At 41.6% G+C, this 21,930-nt stretch overlaps 1 protein-coding gene and 1 long non-coding RNA gene across 2 annotated transcripts in view; both read right to left on the bottom strand.

Moving 5' to 3' along the window:
- Positions 1-21,930, bottom strand: part of usp43b (ubiquitin specific peptidase 43b) — a 97,565-nt gene that overhangs the window by 9,693 nt on the left and 65,942 nt on the right. Inside the window, exons 7-11 of the mRNA XM_085156660.1 lie at positions 20,559-20,721; positions 17,859-17,970; positions 8,640-8,743; positions 3,262-3,339; positions 3,053-3,182 (exon numbers count right to left, since the gene is read on the bottom strand). Coding sequence (XP_085012786.1) covers positions 3,053-3,182; positions 3,262-3,339; positions 8,640-8,743; positions 17,859-17,970; positions 20,559-20,721 — 587 coding nt within the window. The remainder of the gene's footprint in view (positions 1-3,052; positions 3,183-3,261; positions 3,340-8,639; positions 8,744-17,858; positions 17,971-20,558; positions 20,722-21,930) is intronic.
- On the bottom strand, positions 14,380-17,851 carry LOC146520577 (uncharacterized). Its single transcript, XR_014873681.1, has 2 exons — positions 14,926-17,851; positions 14,380-14,854 (listed from the first exon to the last, which is right to left on the bottom strand). It is a non-coding gene; the product is annotated as an uncharacterized LOC146520577 (long non-coding RNA).

Consider the following 21,930-nt stretch of genomic DNA (forward strand, 5'->3'; position numbering starts at 1 on the left):
ACAGCGTCTCCCACGAGACTGGTTACCAGCTGGTAACAAAATGCAACTGTAACAAAGTCACACAGACTAAAAAGTGGATTCAACTACTTTCTAATCTACGTCTACTCTTAATTATTCTAATAAAATGTAATAATAAATTATATTCATCTACATCTCCATGCAAAAAAACACAGGAAAAAAACTATCTTCAGTGCCTTTTGGATGTTTTACTGGGAAAAGAGACAGTTTTGTGTCTGGAGTGTTTGGCTGAACGCATCACTGAAGCACATGGACAGTCATATGATTCTGACACCCCACATGATGGGAACAACCCACTTAAAAGCTGTCTAACACTGTCATGTACTGCCCACAGAGGAGAGCATGAACAGACATTTGACATGTTGCAGTCGATAAAAATACTTCGCCTGCTTGTTTTTACCTCTTTACCACCTACTGATAGACGATAGACAAACATAACCTTTCAAAAACAAACATTTCTTTTCCCGTTTCAGTCAGCGTCAGTGTGTTGTACGCTGGCATATCTACAAGCAACAACAACTGTCTATTTTTGAACTACCTGATTACTTCCTGATTTAATACCAATACAAACACAAACACGTGGAACCAGTTCCACACTGCACTAGTTCAGTAGCAAAATGTACACAGCTCAGAAAAATTAAAGGAAGCCTTTGAAAACACATCAGATCTCACCTGGAAAAAACTAACTTAATGGATGTCTATACTGATATGGACTGGAATATGTGTTAGGATATAAAAATATGTCACATGGTGTGACAGAAATGAAAATGATCAAAAACACCACAAAGTGGACGAATAGTCCGTTTTGGCAAAATTTCATTGCAGCAACTCAAAATGTTACTCAGTACATGCTTGTATGCATGCCTGACGACATTGGGGAACACTCCTAATGAGACTATAGATGATGTTTTTGGGGATCTTGTCCCAGGTCTGCACAGGAACCTACCAATACTATGACCAGAGCCAGTTATTAAGAGACATTCACATTAGTGTTCTGCTGGAGGTCATTTTGTCACTCTGACAGTGCTCGTCCTCTTACCCTCTGTCTGTCCAGCTCTCCTAAGCTGTGTCCCAATTCAGGGTCTGCACGCTTGAAGTACGCATTTTAAGTGTGATTACGTCACCACCACGCGACGACGGCTGTCCCAATTCGAAGTGTACTTCAAATGCATACTCCAAATGCACCGTCAATTTCCCCAAATATCAAGCGTGGTCCGGTGCACGCTTCGTCGTCCCATATATCCCACAATTCATAGCGCGGCGGTGGGTGTGGATAATTTTGCCGCAAAATACGGCAGAAGGGAGCGGCCGAAGAGTGAACTGTCAAAAGTAAGTACTGAACATGACGTCACTTATTTATGTGCGAATGTTTAATAACGAAGAACATTAAAACATTGCTGTTGGCCACATGTGGCAAAGTTGTGTGACATTAGTGATGTTTGTACTTTCAGCGTTAACTTAGTTGTAAAGCCTTTTATATATTTGTCAGATTATTATGATATATATATATATCATAATAATCCGACATTAACTATAATATTGGCCATATTATATTTACATTACCACAGTGAGATGATTTTAGTCTCTTGAACAATATTAGCTAATTGTTATTTATTAACTACTCTTGGAATAACTGTTCGGTACAGAAATGAAGCCCAACAATCATGTTTTACAGTCCTGTGGTCTCAGCCTCAGATACTCAACTAATCACAGTGATGTCATGACAAAAATGATTGACCAACAAAACATTTTTTCTCCTTCATTTCTGTCACACAAAGCTGTATGTAACGTTTCTCGCGGTTAGTATCATGGTTGAACAGCGCGACGAAGGCTAGACCGTCCCATTTCACAAGCCTCTCACTTCCGCACTTCTCGTACTTATAGTACGCACGTACGTAGTACGCGTAGTGTGCGTACTTCAAGCGTGCAGACCCTGAATTGGGACACAGCCCTAGAGTAACTGCCTGCTTCCTCTAATCTTCTTCTTGGTCTTGAGACCGTGCAGGGAGACGCAGCAAACCTTCTGGCAGTGGCAGGTATTGATGTGCCATCCTGGAGGAGTTGGACGATGTGCGTGACCTCTGTAGGGTCCACGGTGGTTGGTATGGTTGCAGCACTTCGAGCATTAGCTCTTGTTCTATTCGAGCTCTTGTCTCTTCTTATCGTTTTGTGCTTGTGGAGATTAGAAGCACTGCTGGTGCTTCGGCGTTGGTTTTGTATCCTTGGTTTTTATTCAGCCTCGGTTCCTATTCTGAGTTTGTTATTTATTTTTAGTTCCTTCAGTGTTTCCCCATCTGTTCTTCCATCTGTCACTGCAGTTTCAGCGCCTCCTCATTTCAGTTATAGTGGCTTGTTCATTTCCTGTTTTCATTCTGTTAACTCATTTCCTCTGGCATCTTGTTTCTGGATTTTATTTTCTGTCTGTTGACTATCTTGTTTTTCTTCAGCTGAGCCTTGTCCCCCACCTGTCTCCACTTTATTGGTCAGAGTATAAAAAGTTCTGCCTTCTTCTTCCTCTTCGTCAGATTGTTTGTTGTACTTCCTGGTTTGCTTGTGTGGGTTTTCAATGCGGCTCCTCTCCCCTGCAAGTGCCGTCTGTTTATTTTGGATTGGTTTTGTCACTTTGGATTTGTTACCTCTGCTGGCATTCTGGTCTGAATTTGGGCCAAACTTTTAGTTGAATCTTGAGACATACAAAACAACTTGCTGACTTCTATCCCATTGTTAGCTTCAAATGTTAAAGTGTTTTAATTGTGTCTAAAGTCTTTGTCTTTCCCTGATGGGTATCAGTAAGAAACAGATTAGATGGAAATGTATTCATTGATTGATCTATCAGCATTAATATTGTATTATATTAAGATATTAATATTTTCTTTTATTTTTGTGCACAAGTTATCACTTTTAAAAAAAAAAAAAAAAAAACAGAAATCAATTACACAGTTTAGGCCGCTGAACTAAAAGAGCATAAGCAGCAACACATCCGTGCTGTACTGTTGTTCCAAACTGTAAATATCTATAACAGCACACAGTCTACCTGTTCCTCTTTGGTGTAGAGCTGGAAGCACTCATCCAAGGTGCAGCTGTACTGCTGTACATGCTGCTGTTGCTGATTCCTCACGCTCTCCGCATCCTTCACCACCTCCTCCTTAATGTTACCGAAGAGGCTGCGGGCACAAAGAGTTATTTAAGGTTAGCGCAAATGCTAAAGTAATACTGAAACAACTGGATGCACAATGTACTGACCAGTCTTTGATTCTGTGTTCCCACTCGATAATGAGCTTCACATGTGGAGGGCCTCCTGAGCCGCACAGCTTCAAAGCTCTAAAAGACAACAGGATCAAAGGTAGCTGTGAGGCATCGGTACAACGTGACATCGTTCCTGTCAGCAGGACTACTCCATCGGTTTTATTTCCATCAGGCTTTTCTAACATTTGCTGCAGTTTCAAGTTGTGACACATTTATCAATTTACTGGACTGTTTAAGTACATGTGCACTGATGCTTCCAAACCACTAGGTGTCAGCATTGTTGTTGGTTTTAGATGGGACATAAGCAGGTGATGTATTGACTCCGAGAGAGATGATCAATGTATCCCCATAAAATTAAACATAGGAGTGTATATTTATGTGAGATGTGCAATACAGATGAACATATTTGAATTATCTGATGTTGATTTCAGCTTGTGAGGTTAGACTGCTGTCATTCCATTAAGACAGAACCTTTAAATGTCTCCATTAAAAATCAACTTTGAGCATTTCTGAGGTGCTGTGGAAGCTGTCGAACAAAATCAAAGTTTCAAAAGAAAATGAATAGAAAGAGCAGGAATCTACCAGCAGCTGTCATTCGTTTTATGGCAATTGTGATATGTGTGACACTATGCACATTATTATTTTAAGAAGAGCATTCTGTTGTCTGTACATAGATACAGAAATCTTAGATCAGGATGCTAAAACATGCTGATAGTAAGCAAGTGCAATTCCTATCATTGACACCATCTAGCTAATTATGGCAGCATGCTAACATTTAATAGTTAAAGAGACACCCACTAAAATAAGACTCAGGGGATGACTGAAGTCAGTAGGTGGTGCCGTTTCAATCTGATAGTGGTTCAGAGGTTTCACTCAGAACCAAAGTAGTTGCCATCCAATATTTACATCCATGCTTTAATGCTAACATGACCAAAAAGGTGCTAACAAGGCAATCTCTGTGGAAGCAGTGACCTGTGTGACATTACACACAAACACAAGCAGTTTACAAAGGCCGAAAGAAGTGAACAAAGTGTAGTGAAGCACTTGCACTAGAACACTCTTGCCTACTTGATGTGGGCTGACTTGGGGACAGAACATATTTCTGAATCATTAGAGTTCAAACGCTATCATTACACGAGATTCTCGGATACAGTGTGCTGCTTTTGCATTTGCATTTCAAAAGATTTCAAAAGCATTTGCCCCCATCAGCACCATTCAGTGAGTGAATGAACTGTTCTTAGCAGCCACACAAATGGAAGTCCTTTAAAGACTTTGCCAAAATGGTCCTTTGAAACAGCAATTCACTTCTGCAACTGAAAGCCATCAGACATGCGCCTGTAAAGAAAGAGGAAATGTCTGCACATTTCAGTCACTGCTGTGAAAATCAAAGCCAATCTTTCCAGTAAATGTGATATACATAAAAAAGATGAAATAAAAGCCAACTTTGCCTTCAGGACAGCATCAATCAGAGAATGATAAACTTATTTTTAACCACACACATGGTGGTGTGCAGCGTGTCAGCATGCTGCTTGTAGCTTTTATTTTCAAGAAACCTTCTGGTTAGATCAGAGAAGAATTCAAATCCATTCAAACTGATTAAATTAGACCTAATATGAGTTAGCTGATTGAAACAGGTTATTGAGGCGAGTTTGTTGGATTTCAAACATAATACCCGTCATTCCACAACTCAGGAGATATTTACAATGATCTAATAATTCTTTAGACCAATAAAATATGAATATATCTGTCAAGGTGTGTGCTGTAGTAGGCAGGATGAAGGACAAATGCAGGACCCGTACACGGAATGAAAACTTAAAGTGTCACCTTTTATTGCGGGGAAGACTTTCCATAAAAAACAAACTCACAAAAAAACCAACCAACCAAACAAACAACAGAAAAAACTTGATCATGAAAACTAGAAATTAAACTGGAAACTTGAAAATAAAAAAACACAGACTAGGAAAACAAACTAGGAACTGAGAACTAGAATTAAGCCAGGAACGCAAAGGGAGAAAACAGCATGATGAGGATATCTGGATTCCTTATTTGGAAAACACGGGGCTTTAATACACAAGGGAGTAACGAGGGAATGGGAAACAGGAGGGAAGCACAGCTGGGCTAATCTGACATAACGAGACACAGGGACATAGGACACGATGTGTGTCCCAAAACGTCGGCTGCATCCTCCGGAGGCCGCATTTGAAGCCCGATTACGTCACAGCCAGGCCACGAAGGCTGTCCCAATTCGTCCATCAAATGCGGCCGACAAATGCGTCCTTCATTTCCCCGTATTTGAAGGATGGGTCGGGTGTGTCCTTCGTGGCCCACCATATCCCAGAATTCATAGCGCGGCCCAGCCAAATTTCAGCTGCCAACAATGGCGGCCGCTACTAAGTTTTAAAATTAGTCTTATTAATCTTTCTGGGTCACAAAATAAACTTTTAACATATTTTCAGCTCAGAAAGTAGCTGTGTAAATTACAAATATCTGCTTGGTTTATCAAGACATCGTATATTTGCAAAAGAGTGCCGACGTTTTCGGAGACGTCTGTTACCCACCCGCTCGATAGCAAGCCGGGGGGTTCAATGGTCACTCCAACCGGCGAGAGCAGCGGACTCCTGGCTTCATCGTTTCCAGACCCCCGCTCTTTCGCTACTCAGGTTAAACATGATATATAAGTCACTCGGATACCATAAAAATTGTTTGCCTTTTTTGGTGTTTTATTTGTTCCGGAGTAAATCAGTTTGGCTGAGATCAAAGTTATTAGATTATTAGATTAAATAAAACTTTATTAATCCATCGGGTGGGTTCCTCCGGGATTTTCACACAGCTGAATAAACGTTAAACAGAAGTGTGAGACGGTCGAGAATTTACATCAGTGTCCTGTTATGTTTTAGATAGCAAGGAGCAGACGGCCGAGTTTATTAAACTCCACCAAGACAGCGGTGACGCAAATCTGAAGGCTAGACCGTCCCATTTCACAACCTCGCACTTCCCGCCTTCTCGGTCTTCGAAGGACCCGGCCCACGTAGACCGCGAAGGCCGGGTTCTCCAAAGGATGCAGCCGACGTTTTGGGACACAGCTACGGACTACCAAAGTAAAACAGGAAGCACGAGACAGTTTATAAAGAGGCAGGATAGACACTGAGATGTGGTAACATGACAGACTCTGGAACAGACGGAACATGAAGCACAGATACAGAAGGAACTAGACGTGGAGCACAGGGAAGACATAAAGACAGAAAACTAAGACTAAGCATAAAACTCGCAGGGACCAGAATCAGAGCAGAAACTGAGAAACCAGGAACAGTAAATATAATACAAAACAGAAAAGCATAATTCAAAAAGTATAACTTAATCCAAAAACACAAAACACTGGGTCACCGACCCAGGACCATGACAATATCAGCCTTATAGTTTGCTCAAACGAGATCTGTCGCATTCAGTTTTATTTATATAGCTTCAATTTACAACAACAGTCACCTCAATGTGCTTTACATTGTAAGGTAAAGACCTTATAATAATAGAGGAAACCCCAACAATCAGAAGACCCCTATGAACAAGCACTTGGCGACAGCGGGAAGGAAAAACTCCCTTTTAACAGGAAGAAACCTCAGGCAGAACCAGGGTCAGGGAGGGGCGGCCATCTGGACTGACTGGTTGATGGGAGGAAGACGGGACATCACTTATCTGGTATAAACCCTTACCAGTTGGCCAGCTACGCAAAACTAATAATTATCTCACAGTTCTGACTGTCCTTCCTATCCTTGATGTTCAGAAGCAGTCCTCAATGCTACCGCCACCTCTTCTGTACTATTAGCATTTTCTAGATGATAGGCAGCACCTTGATTTTAAAAGTGCAAAGAGTTCAGTCCCAAACAGTTCAGTTGTATAGCTGCTCTGATGGAGTGCTGCTGGGATGGTGGTCCTTTCAGCAGGTTTTTCCAGTTCTACAGACTTACTTAGACTTAGATCCTCCCGCGCCGATCGGCGCATCGGGCGACAAGAGAACGCCATCGAACTCAGTCTATCGCGGCAGTTGTTGCTTCATCCCATGACAGTTCGACTGAACGTAAATCTTCAAGGAAAGTCCTCCTCCATGTTATTTTAGGTCTTCCTCGCTGTCTCTTTCCATTCTTCGGGTTCCACAGAACCGCGACACGGGCAGGTCTTGGGTCCGGTAGCCGAAGGATGTGACCGGCAAATCTGAACCGGCGCTTGGTGACTTGGACATGGAGCGGCTCTACTCCCGCACGGCGATATACTTCTTCATTGGTAACGCGATCCCGATATGTGATCTTGAGCAGCCGTCGAAGACAACATTGTTGGAAGACGTCAAGATGGCGGTTGATCTTTGCAGTTGATTTCCAAGTCTCCGCTGCATACAGTGCCGTCGGTATAACGATGATCTTCAGGAGCCGCAACTTGGTTGATAAAGGCAGTGCGGTGGTCATCCATATAGGTTGTAATCGTTGAAAGGCTGCCCATGCTTTCCCAATTCTGCACTTAACGTCATGCTCCACGTCCCCGTCACTGCTAAAAGTGCAACACAGGTACATAAACCTGTCCACCTCTTCTTCTCCAATTCTACAGAGGACATCTGAAGTCTTGTTCTTGATCACCTCTCTTAGCTGGGTTTCACATTTTGGTAAAGCTCCTAGAAGACTCTGATCTCAGTGTCCTTGTATTTGACAGTGATTGAGGCCACTGCACTCCTGGGAAACCGCAAAGTTTCAGATGTGGATTTAGACCCTTCTGCCGATCTACGCCTCGCCTTAGTTTTATCACGGGAGCATACAGAGTTATTCTTGGATGTTCACAGCTTGATCTTTTTCCTGATGTGTGGAGTCAATTTCCGTACACTATACAGCCAATCCCTGCTATTTTCCACCGGTGGACTCTAATCAAGTTTAAGTAGACACCTCAAGGGCCATAAAAGATAACAGGATGCATCTGACCACAATTTGAAGTGGTACAGAATAGCCTCTGTATCCTTTTGCGAAAGGGAGAGTTTAATTTTTGAGAAGTGATAAATTTGTAAAAAAAAATCTAATTATATAAAAATACTTTACACACGGTCTATTCAGACATTTTAAAAAAACATAAAGAGCTCAGGGAATACGTTCTGTGACCTTTCGCTTCACGCACGCTTTCAAATTTTTGTTTGGCATAAAAGTTGCTGCAGCTGTGGGGGCTCCCCAGAGCTGCAGAGGAAGATTCAAGTTTCAACAGGAACTGCAATTAACACCCCAAAATAAGAAAAAGTCATTATGAGTGAATAAGTGATAATTGGAAGAACCAACACATAACACGGGGACTTGTTATGCCCTGATATACGCTAACTTATAAGATTCAAGTATTTTTGGCATCCTGACCTGTCGACAGCAGGGTGGTAGAGAGGCTGCCCATCCTGAGGTGACAGGTAGCTGTAAAACACGGATCCCCCCACCACACGGATGTTGAACAGCACTCTGGTGTTCTGAAAGAGGAGCATAAAACACACAGTAAACACACGGACAGCATCAGGATACTTTACCACACAGCAGCACCTCCTGAACGTCTTTAACATCTCTCAGCACCTCTCTATAGATACTGTAAGTGTTTTATACTTTCTGGATCTCAGCAGTATTATTAGATAAATGCTTCTGCATGTGAAAGTCAGTGTTAGTTTGCTCCTTAAGACGTTCTCACATACACCATTTAAAAACGTAATGTGCTTTTATTTCTATGCAGTGTCAGGTAAACACGTTAAAGCTCACATTTTCACTCATGTTAGTGTCGTGTGGCTACATGGATGGTTAATTCTTCACATTCAAATACACAAACTCACTGATTAGCTGTTTAGCATAAATAGCTGTGGCCAACAGAGGGTCGATCCTTTTGGCATTTGGATTTCTCCCCCTTTTTTTCTAATAACCACACTGATGTTCACAATAGCTGCTAGTTTATTAGTTCTTTTACATTTCCTACCTACGCTGCTTATTGCTTTTTATATGATTTATCACATCTCAATCATCCAGGAAAGTAAATCAAATGTTGCAGGAAAGTAATTGCAAATGTGCTGTTTATAAGATTTGAAACCTGCAGTCAGCTGAGACTGAAGAAGTCACTTGGATGAGTGAGGAAATGTTTCTCCCACAAAACGCTACGTCCAGATGAACAGAATCAACTTTTGGAGATTTATCACATTATTTAAAATCACTTGTTGAAGTTAAAGCATTGGGCGGTATTCTCTTCTCTTATATTTACAATCTAGCACAAAGTACAGCCGGCCTCAAAGAGCTGCTATTATCGCTGCAGACTTGTTGTCTGCATGTTACCACAACAACTACCGAAGCTCTGCTGCTTGGAGTTGAGTGTTATTATTCATCCAGTCAGGGTTTTGTGTACTGATCAGGCAAAATGATGGCTCAGTTTGCTGAGTGCAGACCAAAAAGAATTATTTTATGAACCTAATATGTGAAAGACAGTCTGCAGTTATATTAAGAGGTTGCTAAAAAATCAGCTGGGATTATTTGCAAAAACAGGTTTGTAAAAACTTCATTTAGTCACATAAAAGCCTTATTTATCAAAAACCACTTTACTGTCGCACCCTTTAACACTAAAACTATCTGGAAGGTCAAGCTTAACCACCTAGCCTCCCACCCACAAACATCACAAGTCAGAAAAAAAGAGAATAGGAGGAAAAAGGGAGGTGTAGAAGTAGCAGTGTAAGACAGAGACAGAGAGGGACTCAGTGCAGCTGGTAAACTATGGAAATGATCGCATGTCTAAAAACTGGGTGAGATGTCTGTTTTTGTGTCTGTTTTACCACACGGTGGGGTTAGGGGAGCAGGTTTTTTGGAGGCCATCATCTGGTTGCCTAGTCACAAACAAGATACCTGAGCCTTCAGTACTGATTTGCCTCTTTGTAATCTTCTGGAGTTTTTTTGGACACCGACACATGAGTGCAGAATGTACAACAGCTTCTGTTTTCCCATCACACGATCAGTCAGTGCTTCATCTTGGCAAATAATTACTTCAGACATCACCCACTTCACCATCCCATTAGGTACATCCTTCCCCGCGGCTCACCAAAACATAGCCAGAATTTCTTATGGAAGGAATGGTGCCTCTGTATATAAGAAGGCTAATGATATAAATCAGTCTTTACAGGCAATTTGTTAAAAAAACAAAAAAACAAAAAAAAAACCCTGAGTGAAACTTCCCGCCTTGATATCTTTCAGACGGTGATTAGTTGCTGGCGCTTGCGTGCTAAAAATGGTTCTTGAACAGCTGTTCCAAACTATTTAAAAATGCTGAAATGGAAATTAGTGTGGATAAAAAACAATGGCCTGTTTTTGTGTTATATTTAAGTTGGAGAAATGTGCTGTGTATGGGCTCGGGAGATACAAAAACAAAAATGGGCCATCGTGAAATATAGGCTGAGACCTGCACCTGACATTTTTAGCTCATGGCTTGAATCAGCACGGAGCACAGCATTTAAGTGTCTTTTTCTTAAATCCAAACCACAAACAGACTCAGACTTTTCTCTCATATGCTATTCAACCACGCTGGAAAACACGAGTTCAGGAGAAAAAAAGAGAAAAAGAGTGTTTCTTGTCCTCTGAAGCCCGAGTATATTACCCTGAGATCTGCCTTAGATCAGAAGTGCTTTAGGAACGAAGGAATGGAAAAATGAAATTGATTTCCTTTTGTTCTGGGGAAATCTGTTGCTGGCTGGCCTCAAACGCAAACTCCCACACGAGGCTGAGAGGAAAAGCTCAGACCGGCAGGATCTTTCTGATGACCAGGAGCACAGCGGAGCAGACAGAACATTCCTGGAGAATATTGACGTGCTGAGCCCACCGGTGCGCACGCACCCCTGGGGAAAGTTAAATGTTACTTTTGAATTACTGCCTCACAAATGCACACGCAGTACTATCCAGAATGTCAGCTAGCTGCTGAAATGCAGCAGTTAGCACTTATCGTTAGAAAGTAGCATTTTGAGGGCACACACACACACACACACACACACACACACACACACACACACACACACACACATAGTAGTTTATAACGAAGCTATCTTCACTGTCTGTGGTCAGTGAAGGCATCAAACTCCCGTGTGGTGTCTAGGTGCTTTGGACGGCCTTTCCAAAGAATTCAAAACCATTCCTGCCTATTTATTTGGAATGCTAGATGACAAGTTTAAAACCAAAATGACTTTTTATTACAGCCTTGCCGGGCTTGTTGTGAGTTCCACTGCAAGGCTTGTGTGTACATGCAAAGCGACCACCCAATGAGTTCTTCCAACTCGAGATTCTCATGTCAAGAAGCAGAGAAAACTTCCTCTACAATAAGATACATGCACTTATATTTTTAAATGCCCTTCTTTTGACTCCTTCAACAACATTACCTCTCCTCGCACACATGAGATAATTCAGTCTGAACTCTTGTCTTGAGCTGCAATTCTCCAGAGATGGCTTAGCATCCATAAGGAGTCATGACAGAGCTGTCAAGCTTGAGATGTCTCTACATAATGTAGAGCTGTGAAAATACAAAGAGTCTGAACAGCACTGCAATGCAAGATCAGTGCTGTTTTTCCCATATTCCCACGTTCCATAAGCATCATTAGTGGGCGAGGAGGGAAACTTTTAGTTTTATTTCCCTAGGACATGCAGCTTTGAGCCCCAGTCTTTAAGCACAATATAGCATCAAATGCTTCTTTAAGACTTTTAAAAAAATAGATCAAACTCTACTGTTAGAAGTTTGTTTCCTTCTGTCTATAGAGGATGCTTTCAAAGATGCCTTTACCTTTTGACTGGTAGACTGTAACTTAAATTCGTAACTGTGTCAGAGCATAATCTTGACAAGTGACAAAAGTAGCATATTGGTCTGGTAACTGTTCTGTATGCGCTTATCTTCCTCCCAGCTTTAAGATGAATCTGTGAAGGCAACGCCAAAAATGAGGCGGAGCTAACAGACCGTTGGTTGTGTGTCAGACAGTAAATATGAGATAAAAATGAGCTGAGAGATTCTCAGGTCAGTGTCGTAACCATAGCAGATTTGCATAGACTGTGCAGGCGCCGGGCTGCAACAGGTGTGGCAACACTAGCCTGAGGACCACGCCCTACATAAGGACCACTGTCTGGAGAGGATCGTTTGATTCCCTTTTCATTCAACGAGTCAGCTCAGCGATTAAGACTTGCTGCGTGCCTGGGAGGATAGAAGGAGTAAGTAGGAGTGAACTGCTGCTGCTATTCTGTAACTGTGTTCTCTTATTATAATAGACTAAAAATGTAAGCCCATATTTTTGCTTCGTCACTTTCAGTCAGGTCTCTGAGTTTGTGTTGATGCATAGTTCTGTTAGTTTGCTGTTTTCACTTTAGCTCACCCTGACAATTTTGTATTTCTGAAGTTGTCAATCTGCTAAATAATAAATACAATGTTTTTTCCACATAGAAGTTGTTTCTGCGTTTGCTTCGGCCTTAGAGAAGTAGATTTTCCTGTTATGTCCTGCCTCTCAGGTTGGAAGTTACCACAGTGAAACATAAATATAGTCATTCTGAGAAATATAATGTGATAAGGATATTAAAGGTATCTGAATATACATTTAAAAACAATTTTCAACAGCAAATGTGAAGACGACCTGCTGCAGTTCAAACAATAAAGCATCAGAGTGAGGAAGAAAGGTAAAGTAACTTTGAAGCAAATGGGAAGACAACAGATACTCAAATATTCACTTGTTACAATCAAGGTGTGCAGAAGAGCATCTCTGAACACACAACACATTGAACCTTGAAGCACCACCAGCAGCAGAAGACCACACCGGCTGCCACTCCTGTCACCTAATATCAGGAAACTGAGGCTATGATTCACATGGGCTCTACAGAATTAGACAAACAATACCAGGTTGTTGTTAGTTTTAACATCCAATCAACAACTGATGGGAACACAAATTTAATTTTTTTTTAATATATTTAAAGTAATGAAACAGACAGTTACATGTTTTCCTGAATCCTAGATAGAAAGGCTGTATGTGGGGTGCATCAGTCATTTACATGGAAGATCATGTATCACATTTCAAGTTTGAGTCTTTGAGTTTCATTCTGAGTTGTCATCCTCTTGCTCTTTACCTCTACCTGACATTTTCTGATGCAAACAGTCATATGAGTCTACTTAGAAGGGCACGAGTCTCAACACTACGTCATTAAGTGATGTCAGTAGCAGGAAAAATAGCAGAGGATGTGTGTTTTTTGCCTTCGCTAAAGCTAAAATTAGACAAAAGTGGAAAATATCCACTTGTGAGCATAATTCATTGAGGCAAGAAAACCACATATTCTGCTGAGTTGAAAGATTTAGAGCAAACATCTGCTCTGAGCACTGCTCCCTCCTTGGCAAAGGTAGGCTTCCAGCGAACTGATTATACTCTACGAGCCTGGTTTTAATTAAACAGCTGACAGCATGGGGCACAAAGGAGACTGCAGATCTCCAACAGAGTTACAGAAAACGCTGCACCTGACTCTTCTCTTCCATCTCTCTCCTGGCGCTTCTGAAAGAGCGGCGAGCAAGTCTGCGCCTTTCTTGTGCTCTGTATGGCTGTTTATTGCAGCTGCATGGCACCTGCACCACGCGGGGAGAGGCACTGATTGAAAATCAGTTTGGCTGCACAATTAGCAACAGGCTTATGCACACAGTGATATGCTCAAGCACAGGAATGTGTTCAGTGCAATCATAGACTCTTTGTTTGGGGGTGTCTTGGTAGCAAAATTATTTACAAAGGTGAGTTGAGAGCTATGCAGTTATCTTTGTCCTTGTGTGCACAATACGACTGATAAATGTGTAGACAATTTTGTAAATGCATATTGAGATAACAATAGCTGAAAAGAATGATTGTTCTTGTACTTGTTGCTGAGGGTAACTAGCAACTGGTAACATGTAACCTGAGAGTGACACCCCGTTCTTAATCCATAGGGTTTAATGTGATGTCGTTCCACCCTTTGCAGCTACAACAGCTTTACTTCTTCTGTTTATGGGAAATTGAGGTCAGACTGATAGGGATGGGTATTGATAAGATTTTCACGATTCCGATTCCATTTTCAATTCTGTTTAACAATTCGATTCTCTTATCGATTCTTTTTTTTTTTTTTTTTTTTAAAGGAGAACACTAAGGTCGATTAGCTTAGAACTTTGTTTTATATCTTCTCTTTGAACAAGATAGAAATTTAGGAGTAACATGGCCTTACAAACCCAACAGTGAGATCTTAAGAGATCCACAGCCTATGGCTCTTCAATGGGGTGTCACAGGGTCCCCGGGGAAAAAAATTGTAAATGTAAAATAATAAAATAAATATTCTTCTGTAGCAATAGCAAAGTATACCATTCTGTAGCAATTACACAAGAATATCCAGTAATGTCCCTGCCTACAATTAAACACATTCACTTACTGAAAATCGGGGGCAAATGGGTGCAAGGCTTTTACCACAAACTTAGTCACTGCTCGGTGACATTCGTCTATCCTGGCCTGAAAGGAGACGCTACCGGTAGACTGCAGCGAGAACTGCCAACATCTGAGCCAGACTCTGTCTGTCTCTCTCATCATGGTCACCTGAGTAATGGCAGGTTTTGTAATAAGGCAGATTGCGCTAACATAATATGCACTGTTAGTTGATTATTTACCTGCCACATTAACGAGAGAGGACCTGCAAACGTTACCGCTGCTGCTGGGTTGAGATTCACGAGTCCGGAGCGGAATTAAAAACACGACATTCATTTAAGGTCATCGTGTGTTTTGTGAGCAAATGCTTTTGCATATTCGTAGTGTTTCCTCCCTTAAATGAAATATCTACTTTGCAAGTATTGCAAGTTGCCCTGTTGTCATCTGTTCTGGTAAAGTATGACCAAACTTTTTAGTGTTTGAGCCGCTTAGGCGCCATGTTTCCTGCCAGGTAAATGGCGCTCCGCAACGTGGTGACGTCATTCGGGGCGACTGGAATCAATAAGGGAATCGTTTGCAAAAATTGCAAACAATTCCAAGGAATTGAAACAGTGGGAACCGGTTCTCAACAAGAACCGGTTTTCGATACCCATCCCTACAGACTGATGATAAGAGACTTGCAGTCTCCGCTCTAATTCATCCCAACGGTGTTCTTTCGAGTTGAGGTCAGGATTCTGTGCAGTCCAGTCAAGTCCTCCTTGCTCATCATCTTTATATACCTTGCTTTGTGCATTGTTGCGCAGTCATGTTGGAACAGAAAGGGACCATCGTCAAACTGTTCCCACAAAGTTGGTAGAATGAAATGATTTAATTGACTTACTAATCTGATCGGCAGATGGAGGAGTATTATTTATCGCTCCAGAGAACCTGTCTCCACTGCATCTGACGTCTTGTATTGGACTTGGTGATGTAAAGATGTCACAAACCTTTGGGAGATTATATAAATATATCACACAACTGTAAATTTGAGTTTAACACTGGAAGAATAATCACAGCTTATTTTGTGTCTGATGTGGTTTTGACAGTTTGCATATTTTGGAGGGGAAGGTATCACCAGAACGAATGTATGATTGGCACAGGTGGACGCTCAATGCTGTGAACGAGGTGCGCAATGATTTGGTTCTGTCCTGTAACTCTTTGCTGCTGAGTACAGAGCTGAGCACCACCTATTTCCGGTCCTCATTAACACCAGCATTTTGATGAAAGGGAGCAGAAGTGAACTGAATGTAGAGCGTCAGGGGAACGAGGAACCCGATGGACAAAATAAAAACAGGCAAGTTAGCTTTATTTCTTTTTACACAATGAAACCATCTCGTATCTCATGCGTGTCGTTTCTCAGCAGTGCAAATACAGAGCGAAACAACAGATACTGACATTCAGACACACCTGAAGTGTGTTGTCTTTTTAATGGTGCAGATCAGTTATAACAAACTGTAACAGTTTGTAACAATGTAGCTCTCCTCTGAGTCAAATCGGCAATAAACCTGAGCTTTTTTAACCTAGAGAAGAAATTTGATGAGTTTGCCTTTATATTAACAACACATTGATTCTCCTTCTTTTTGGGGCTGCTTCCAATCACATGGTCTGGACTGATCCCCGTGTCCTACACAGGGACGGATGCATCAATCTTAAGTTGATGCATCTATTGTCCATGTGAAGGTTCAAAGATTACAAAAAAGTGCTATTTGAATTAGAAAATGAGGCTTGTAGAAAGAAAGTGCTTTGAGTATGAACGGAGTAGAAAGTCAGTTTTAGATCGACCTTGGGTTGGTTTAAAATACCATGTTATTCCAATTTTTGTGCATTATTTTTATTTATTATGTTGCTCTCCCCAATCACATCCCATCCCAGCTCAGTGTGTATTAGTAAAGAATCCACATTCACCTCCTAAGAAATCCCAACATTTGCTCATAGAAAAGATAACACAGCGTGATTGAGACTGAGCAGGACCAGTAAATGTGATTGGCAAACAACAACGCTACACCGTAATGCATGAGTGGACAAAAGTAATGCTCCCAGCTCAAACGTGACTATATAAATGACTTATAAATGAGGCTCTGAGACAGAGGAAGCAATCTATTCATTCATCAGCACACAAAGAGGGAAACAAACAGCCTAGACGAGAGAACAGCTATGCTCATGCATCTCTTTAGGGTGCAAAAGTCAAATAAATATTTATTTGCCTTAAAATAACCGGATTACATATAAATTGGTTACATAAGTACGACATAAAAGGCTTTTTTTGATGAGCTGGTCAAATTCACCTGACTAGCATACATTCAGTTCATACCAAGCATATTTCAATTTAATGATTAATTATTCAAATGCAGTAAATAAACATTTTATTTAATATATTCCATTTGCATTTTACCCAAAATGATTGCCTTATGTTTTTCGAGGGCAAAGAATCTTTTTTTTTTTTATGACACAAACCAGCATTTGTCATACCAGTACACCTGACTCTACTTTGGTGCGCTGGTAGGCACAGCGAGAGGACACCAGCTCGTCTCTGCTGCTTCCAGCTCTGAGCTCTGAGATCTCGCGGCTGTGAAACACAGTGTCACTGTGTTCACTGTGTGGGCATGCTTTGCTCTGTCTCGAGCCAATAAACCTGGCCTGGAACAGGTGCGCCAGCCGGCTCTGCAGGAACTCTAGCTGGTGCTTGAAACACACCCGCCTACGCACACTGCCGTTAAATATAAGCTTTAAAAGCATCATAGGTGTCATAATGCGGGGGTACAGTACAATATCTTTTCTGTATTATTAATATTATTATTGTTATTATTATAATTATTACTGATTTATTGCACAGGGCTGTACTGTAGTTTTAATTTAGTCTTTATGGGGCTTTACTATAGCTTTAGTTGTGCCTAATTAGTGTGTCTAATAATCAGTGTTAGTTTTTTTTTTGGTTCCTAGACTGAATTGAACATCTCTGGCAGTTGGGTTTAACCAGAGGACATGAGTTAAGCATCTGTTGTGCTAGAATTTCTCTACGTGAGTCTGTGAATCCCTACCCTGGCATGGATGTCTCAATAGGACATCAGGATAAGACAAAACAAAACAAAATTTCCTTCAATCATTAAAAAAAAATAAAAATCTATCTTTGTATTACCTGTGCCTGAGCTCCGTTGATCATCAGGTAATAAAGCTTGCTGAGGATGCTCTGCTGCAGCTGATCCCAGGAAATAGACCGGTCCTCCCTCATGAGGAATGGAGGCCCGAACCTAAAACCAGCACAGAGAAAATTAGTGTCACGGGAGCTAAAAGATGATGAATTCAAAATGGCAACACCACCACTCAGTCATCCCATATTACCCCTCACTGACTCACCGCCTTCTTATCCTATTGTAATGTAAATAATTATTTATCATCATTATCAGCATTAGAGCAGAATTCTCATTACAGCCCATCTACAGAAGGGAGATAAGAAATGGAAAAGACCCTGTGACATGATAGATCACATGACGCATTTATTATAATACTCATTTAATTGAGGTCAACCCGCTATTGTATGTATTAGATTTATTAGCATACACGTCCATAGAGAGACAAAATAAGAAGCAGATACACATCAGAATTGTAATGAATGAAAGAAAAGCTCTGGTGCATGTTTAAAGACACTGTGGTTTTTCATTTGCACATTTTTGCAGACACTGATGCAAAACAGTCGACATCGATCCTAAAGATTTTAACATATTGTGCCAGTGAAAGCTGGGTGAGGCCGTAGCCTCCTGCAACCCCTGAATCGGATAAGCAGTTAAGAAAATAGATGAATGGATTTCTTAAAATAATCTGCAAAGTTCTCCACTCGACTCCAAACCTAAAAAAAAATCAAAAACAGTGCCTCATTCAAATGTGTCCAAATTTACCTGCACTGCTTCCAAAACATCAGCTAATTTTAGATGGCTTTGCAGGATTACCATTGAACTTGTGCCTGAGCCATGTGTGCTAAATTCCCTTCACTTTATCGAAACAGTCACTCTTTAGCTTGAATTTTATTTTGGTGTGAGAAAGCAAAGTCACAAGGAGGCAGATCAGGCAAGTAGGCATTGGTCAGTGGGTTAAGATTATGCCAGCACACTATATGACATCATCTACAACAAGCATGCCCCTCTCCTGACGTGCTGTCTGCAGGTCTTTATGATGTGGACTCTTTCACTGGAAGCTGCTTTTCTGCTATTGCCAGCAGTATGAAATGTAATTGTCCTGCTCTATGGTTTGTGACAGATAGCCTTACCTTCAGAGATCCCAGTTTATTATTTCTTTCACACAATATTTTGGAAGTTTCATGAAAGAAATGTGAGAGTTGGGGTCATACAGAAATATCTATTATCTACTGATAGGTCTATATTTTATACTTGAGCCGACAGGTGTAAGAATTGCCATCTACAGGCAAAATGCAAAAGAACCAAATTGCTAATAGAAGTAACACCTTTGGGTTTCCACACATAAAAATATCCCATCACAGTTCCAAGTTTTCACACTGGTGCTCAGAAATGTGTCTGTGATGCTCGACTAAAAAGAGCGAAACAACTATGTGACTCCAATGTCATTTTCTTGGCGCTGCACAGTCCTCCAGCTGTCATCTGATGAGAACGAGATAGGTGGGTGGGCTGAGCAATGGCAGAGAGGCGTTTGAAGGAGAAACGGAGAGGCCGACCCTTATAGATTTGAGCGGACTTTCTCTCAGTCGCGTTGGCGAGCACACCTATATTGATCTCTCTGGACTCTGTCACAGTGTCTGATGGATCTCTGTGTATAGCGCCAGATGTCAGAGTCCTCGGTCGTTTGATTTGAAACTCATCTCACTGAGTCCCAGAGTGAAATGTGAGCCTTTTCTGTGACAGGGAGATAATCTGACCTTGAAGTGGTTCCCTAGAGGAAGGCTATGTATAAAACAAGTTTATCAAAGTTGATTAGGTTTAAAGGACAAGTGGCTACTTCCTGGATTCATTATTTCTATATATACAAAAAAATATATATAAAATAAAGAAAGGAAACATTTTAAATTCTAAAGTATGAGCCTGCATCTTATAGTATGGACAAACTGACGACACTGGCAAATGTAACATCCAATGGCAAGACACTTCCATGAGCTTAGAATTCCATTTTTCTAGTACCTCGGATAAAACAGGACGGATGAATGTTCAGCTTAAAGTGTAACCTCACAACATTAGGTTGTCCACCACTTGATGGCAGGACACCAATGGACTTATACTCTTGTATGCATTCACTTGTTAAATCTATGATAGCGTATGGATTTAAAGCTGCTTAGCCTGCCCAAAGATGCTCCTGCATCTGCAAGCTGCTTTGCAACCCGCCACCATCTCACACCTACAAGTGATTTAGGCCTGGTACCCTAACATGCATGTCACTGGGAGGAAGCTGGAGAACCCACATAGACATAAGGAGAGGGTGCAAACGCCACACATAAAGGCCCCGTCTCACTAGTGGGTTCGACCTCAGGAGCTTCTTGATTTCATGCGATCATCCTAAATGACTGGAGATGGAAATATCAGTGTTTTTAGACTACAGTGGCCATGAATAAGCTACGTATGATCTGGCAAGGAGCAAATGTTGTCGAGCGAATAAAGTTAAAGTTGAGAGATGAAGTAGATGAACTCTGATACTTAAGGAAGTCATCTTCCAAACTCTTCCCATGGAGAGTATCACTCTTACTGGGACCCCAGGCACGCTCCCACACAGCGATCATTTGACAGGTCTGCTGCTGCTTAGGTGTGATGTCTAAGCTATTACAGAACAATTGCTGTGAGAGAGGATGTTACAGTGAGCAGCCCATTGATGTAATTACCTAACCGCCTGCTGGCCGGCTCCTGCAGCGTTGCACACCAGCAGCAGAATCTTGACGGGGGCACCTTGGTTGAGGAACTCTGATGATAACGTCCCAGATGGGGGTAACCTCTGACCCTCAGGACCTGTTGCGTATGGGGATGATGGTAGGCTGTGATGGTACCCTGGAAGAGGATGGGGAACACAAGTCTGAGAAGTAGAGCATGCTCAAAAGAGGAAAGAGGCACTAAAATGAGTCAGCTTTTAACAACTTTGCATTTACAGCACCAAATATTTCACATGTTGCTGTTGAAAGGAAGCTGAACTGATTCCATGTGTCGAGAATGTGTTCACGAAACTTAACACCTCTACTGGGGAGTAAGGAGGAGAATTGAGATATATAAAGTGGCGAGACAGCAACTTTCTATTTGGGGAACAGTGATTCAGAGGGGAGAACAGATGGACCAATGGCTGCCTGCACTCTCAGCAGGAGGTATTATCTGATACAGCTTCTGTTCCACATCCCGTCCTGGTGGGGTGCCAAGAAGCGCCACTTCTCGCTCGGTCCCCTCGCGTCTGTACCAACACACAGAGGAGTGTGACCGAATGAGGGAAAAGCGGAGACTATAAGATTCCTGCTTGATGTGACGTCAGTGGAGCTGCTTTCCCATCACACAGCCGACAACCTTCATGCTTGGCACATAAGCAGGTGATTCAGAAGTTCACGGCAATAAATCACACGTTAAATTACTTGCAGACGGTATTGATTGACCACAGCGGCTGTGTTCCCATACAACAATGTTTCATTAAACAATGCTGTTCACACCTAACACATGATTCTTCAATGACAAAGCAAATGTCATGTTACTGAGACTGTTGTAAAGCAGCAAGCCTGTGCTGAAACGTGCCTCCTCTTACACATTTAATTCAACTCAGTTCAGTTGAATTCAGTTTTATTCACGTAAGGCCAAATCACAACAGCAGTCACCTGAAGGCACTTTATTTTGTAAAATAAATTAATGCATTAATGCAGAGAAAACCTCGACAATCAGATGAGCCACTATGAACACCAGTTGAATGGTGAGGGCATTAAGCTGTGCACTGTATGAAGGACAAGATCTCTTCAAAATGAGTCGAACCACCACAGCTTAAACATTAAACGTCTGATTGCAGTGTCTTGACCTTGCGATTGAGCGCAATAAATATGCACAGCTTTTGATTTCCTAATGTTGCCCTAATCAAGCAAGCGGGCGATAAAACTTGCTCACTAGGAGCTTTCCATTTACATGAGGGGCGACCTCAGGGGAATGATTTATGGGTGAAAATCTCCTTTTAGATCCCCCATGAAACATGACCGTGAAACAGCAGTGAAATTCATAAGCCATATTCTGGCT

Source organism: Neolamprologus multifasciatus, chromosome 4, assembly GCF_963576455.1.
Source record: "Neolamprologus multifasciatus chromosome 4, fNeoMul1.2, whole genome shotgun sequence".
Classification (NCBI taxonomy): Eukaryota; Metazoa; Chordata; class Actinopteri; order Cichliformes; family Cichlidae; genus Neolamprologus; species Neolamprologus multifasciatus.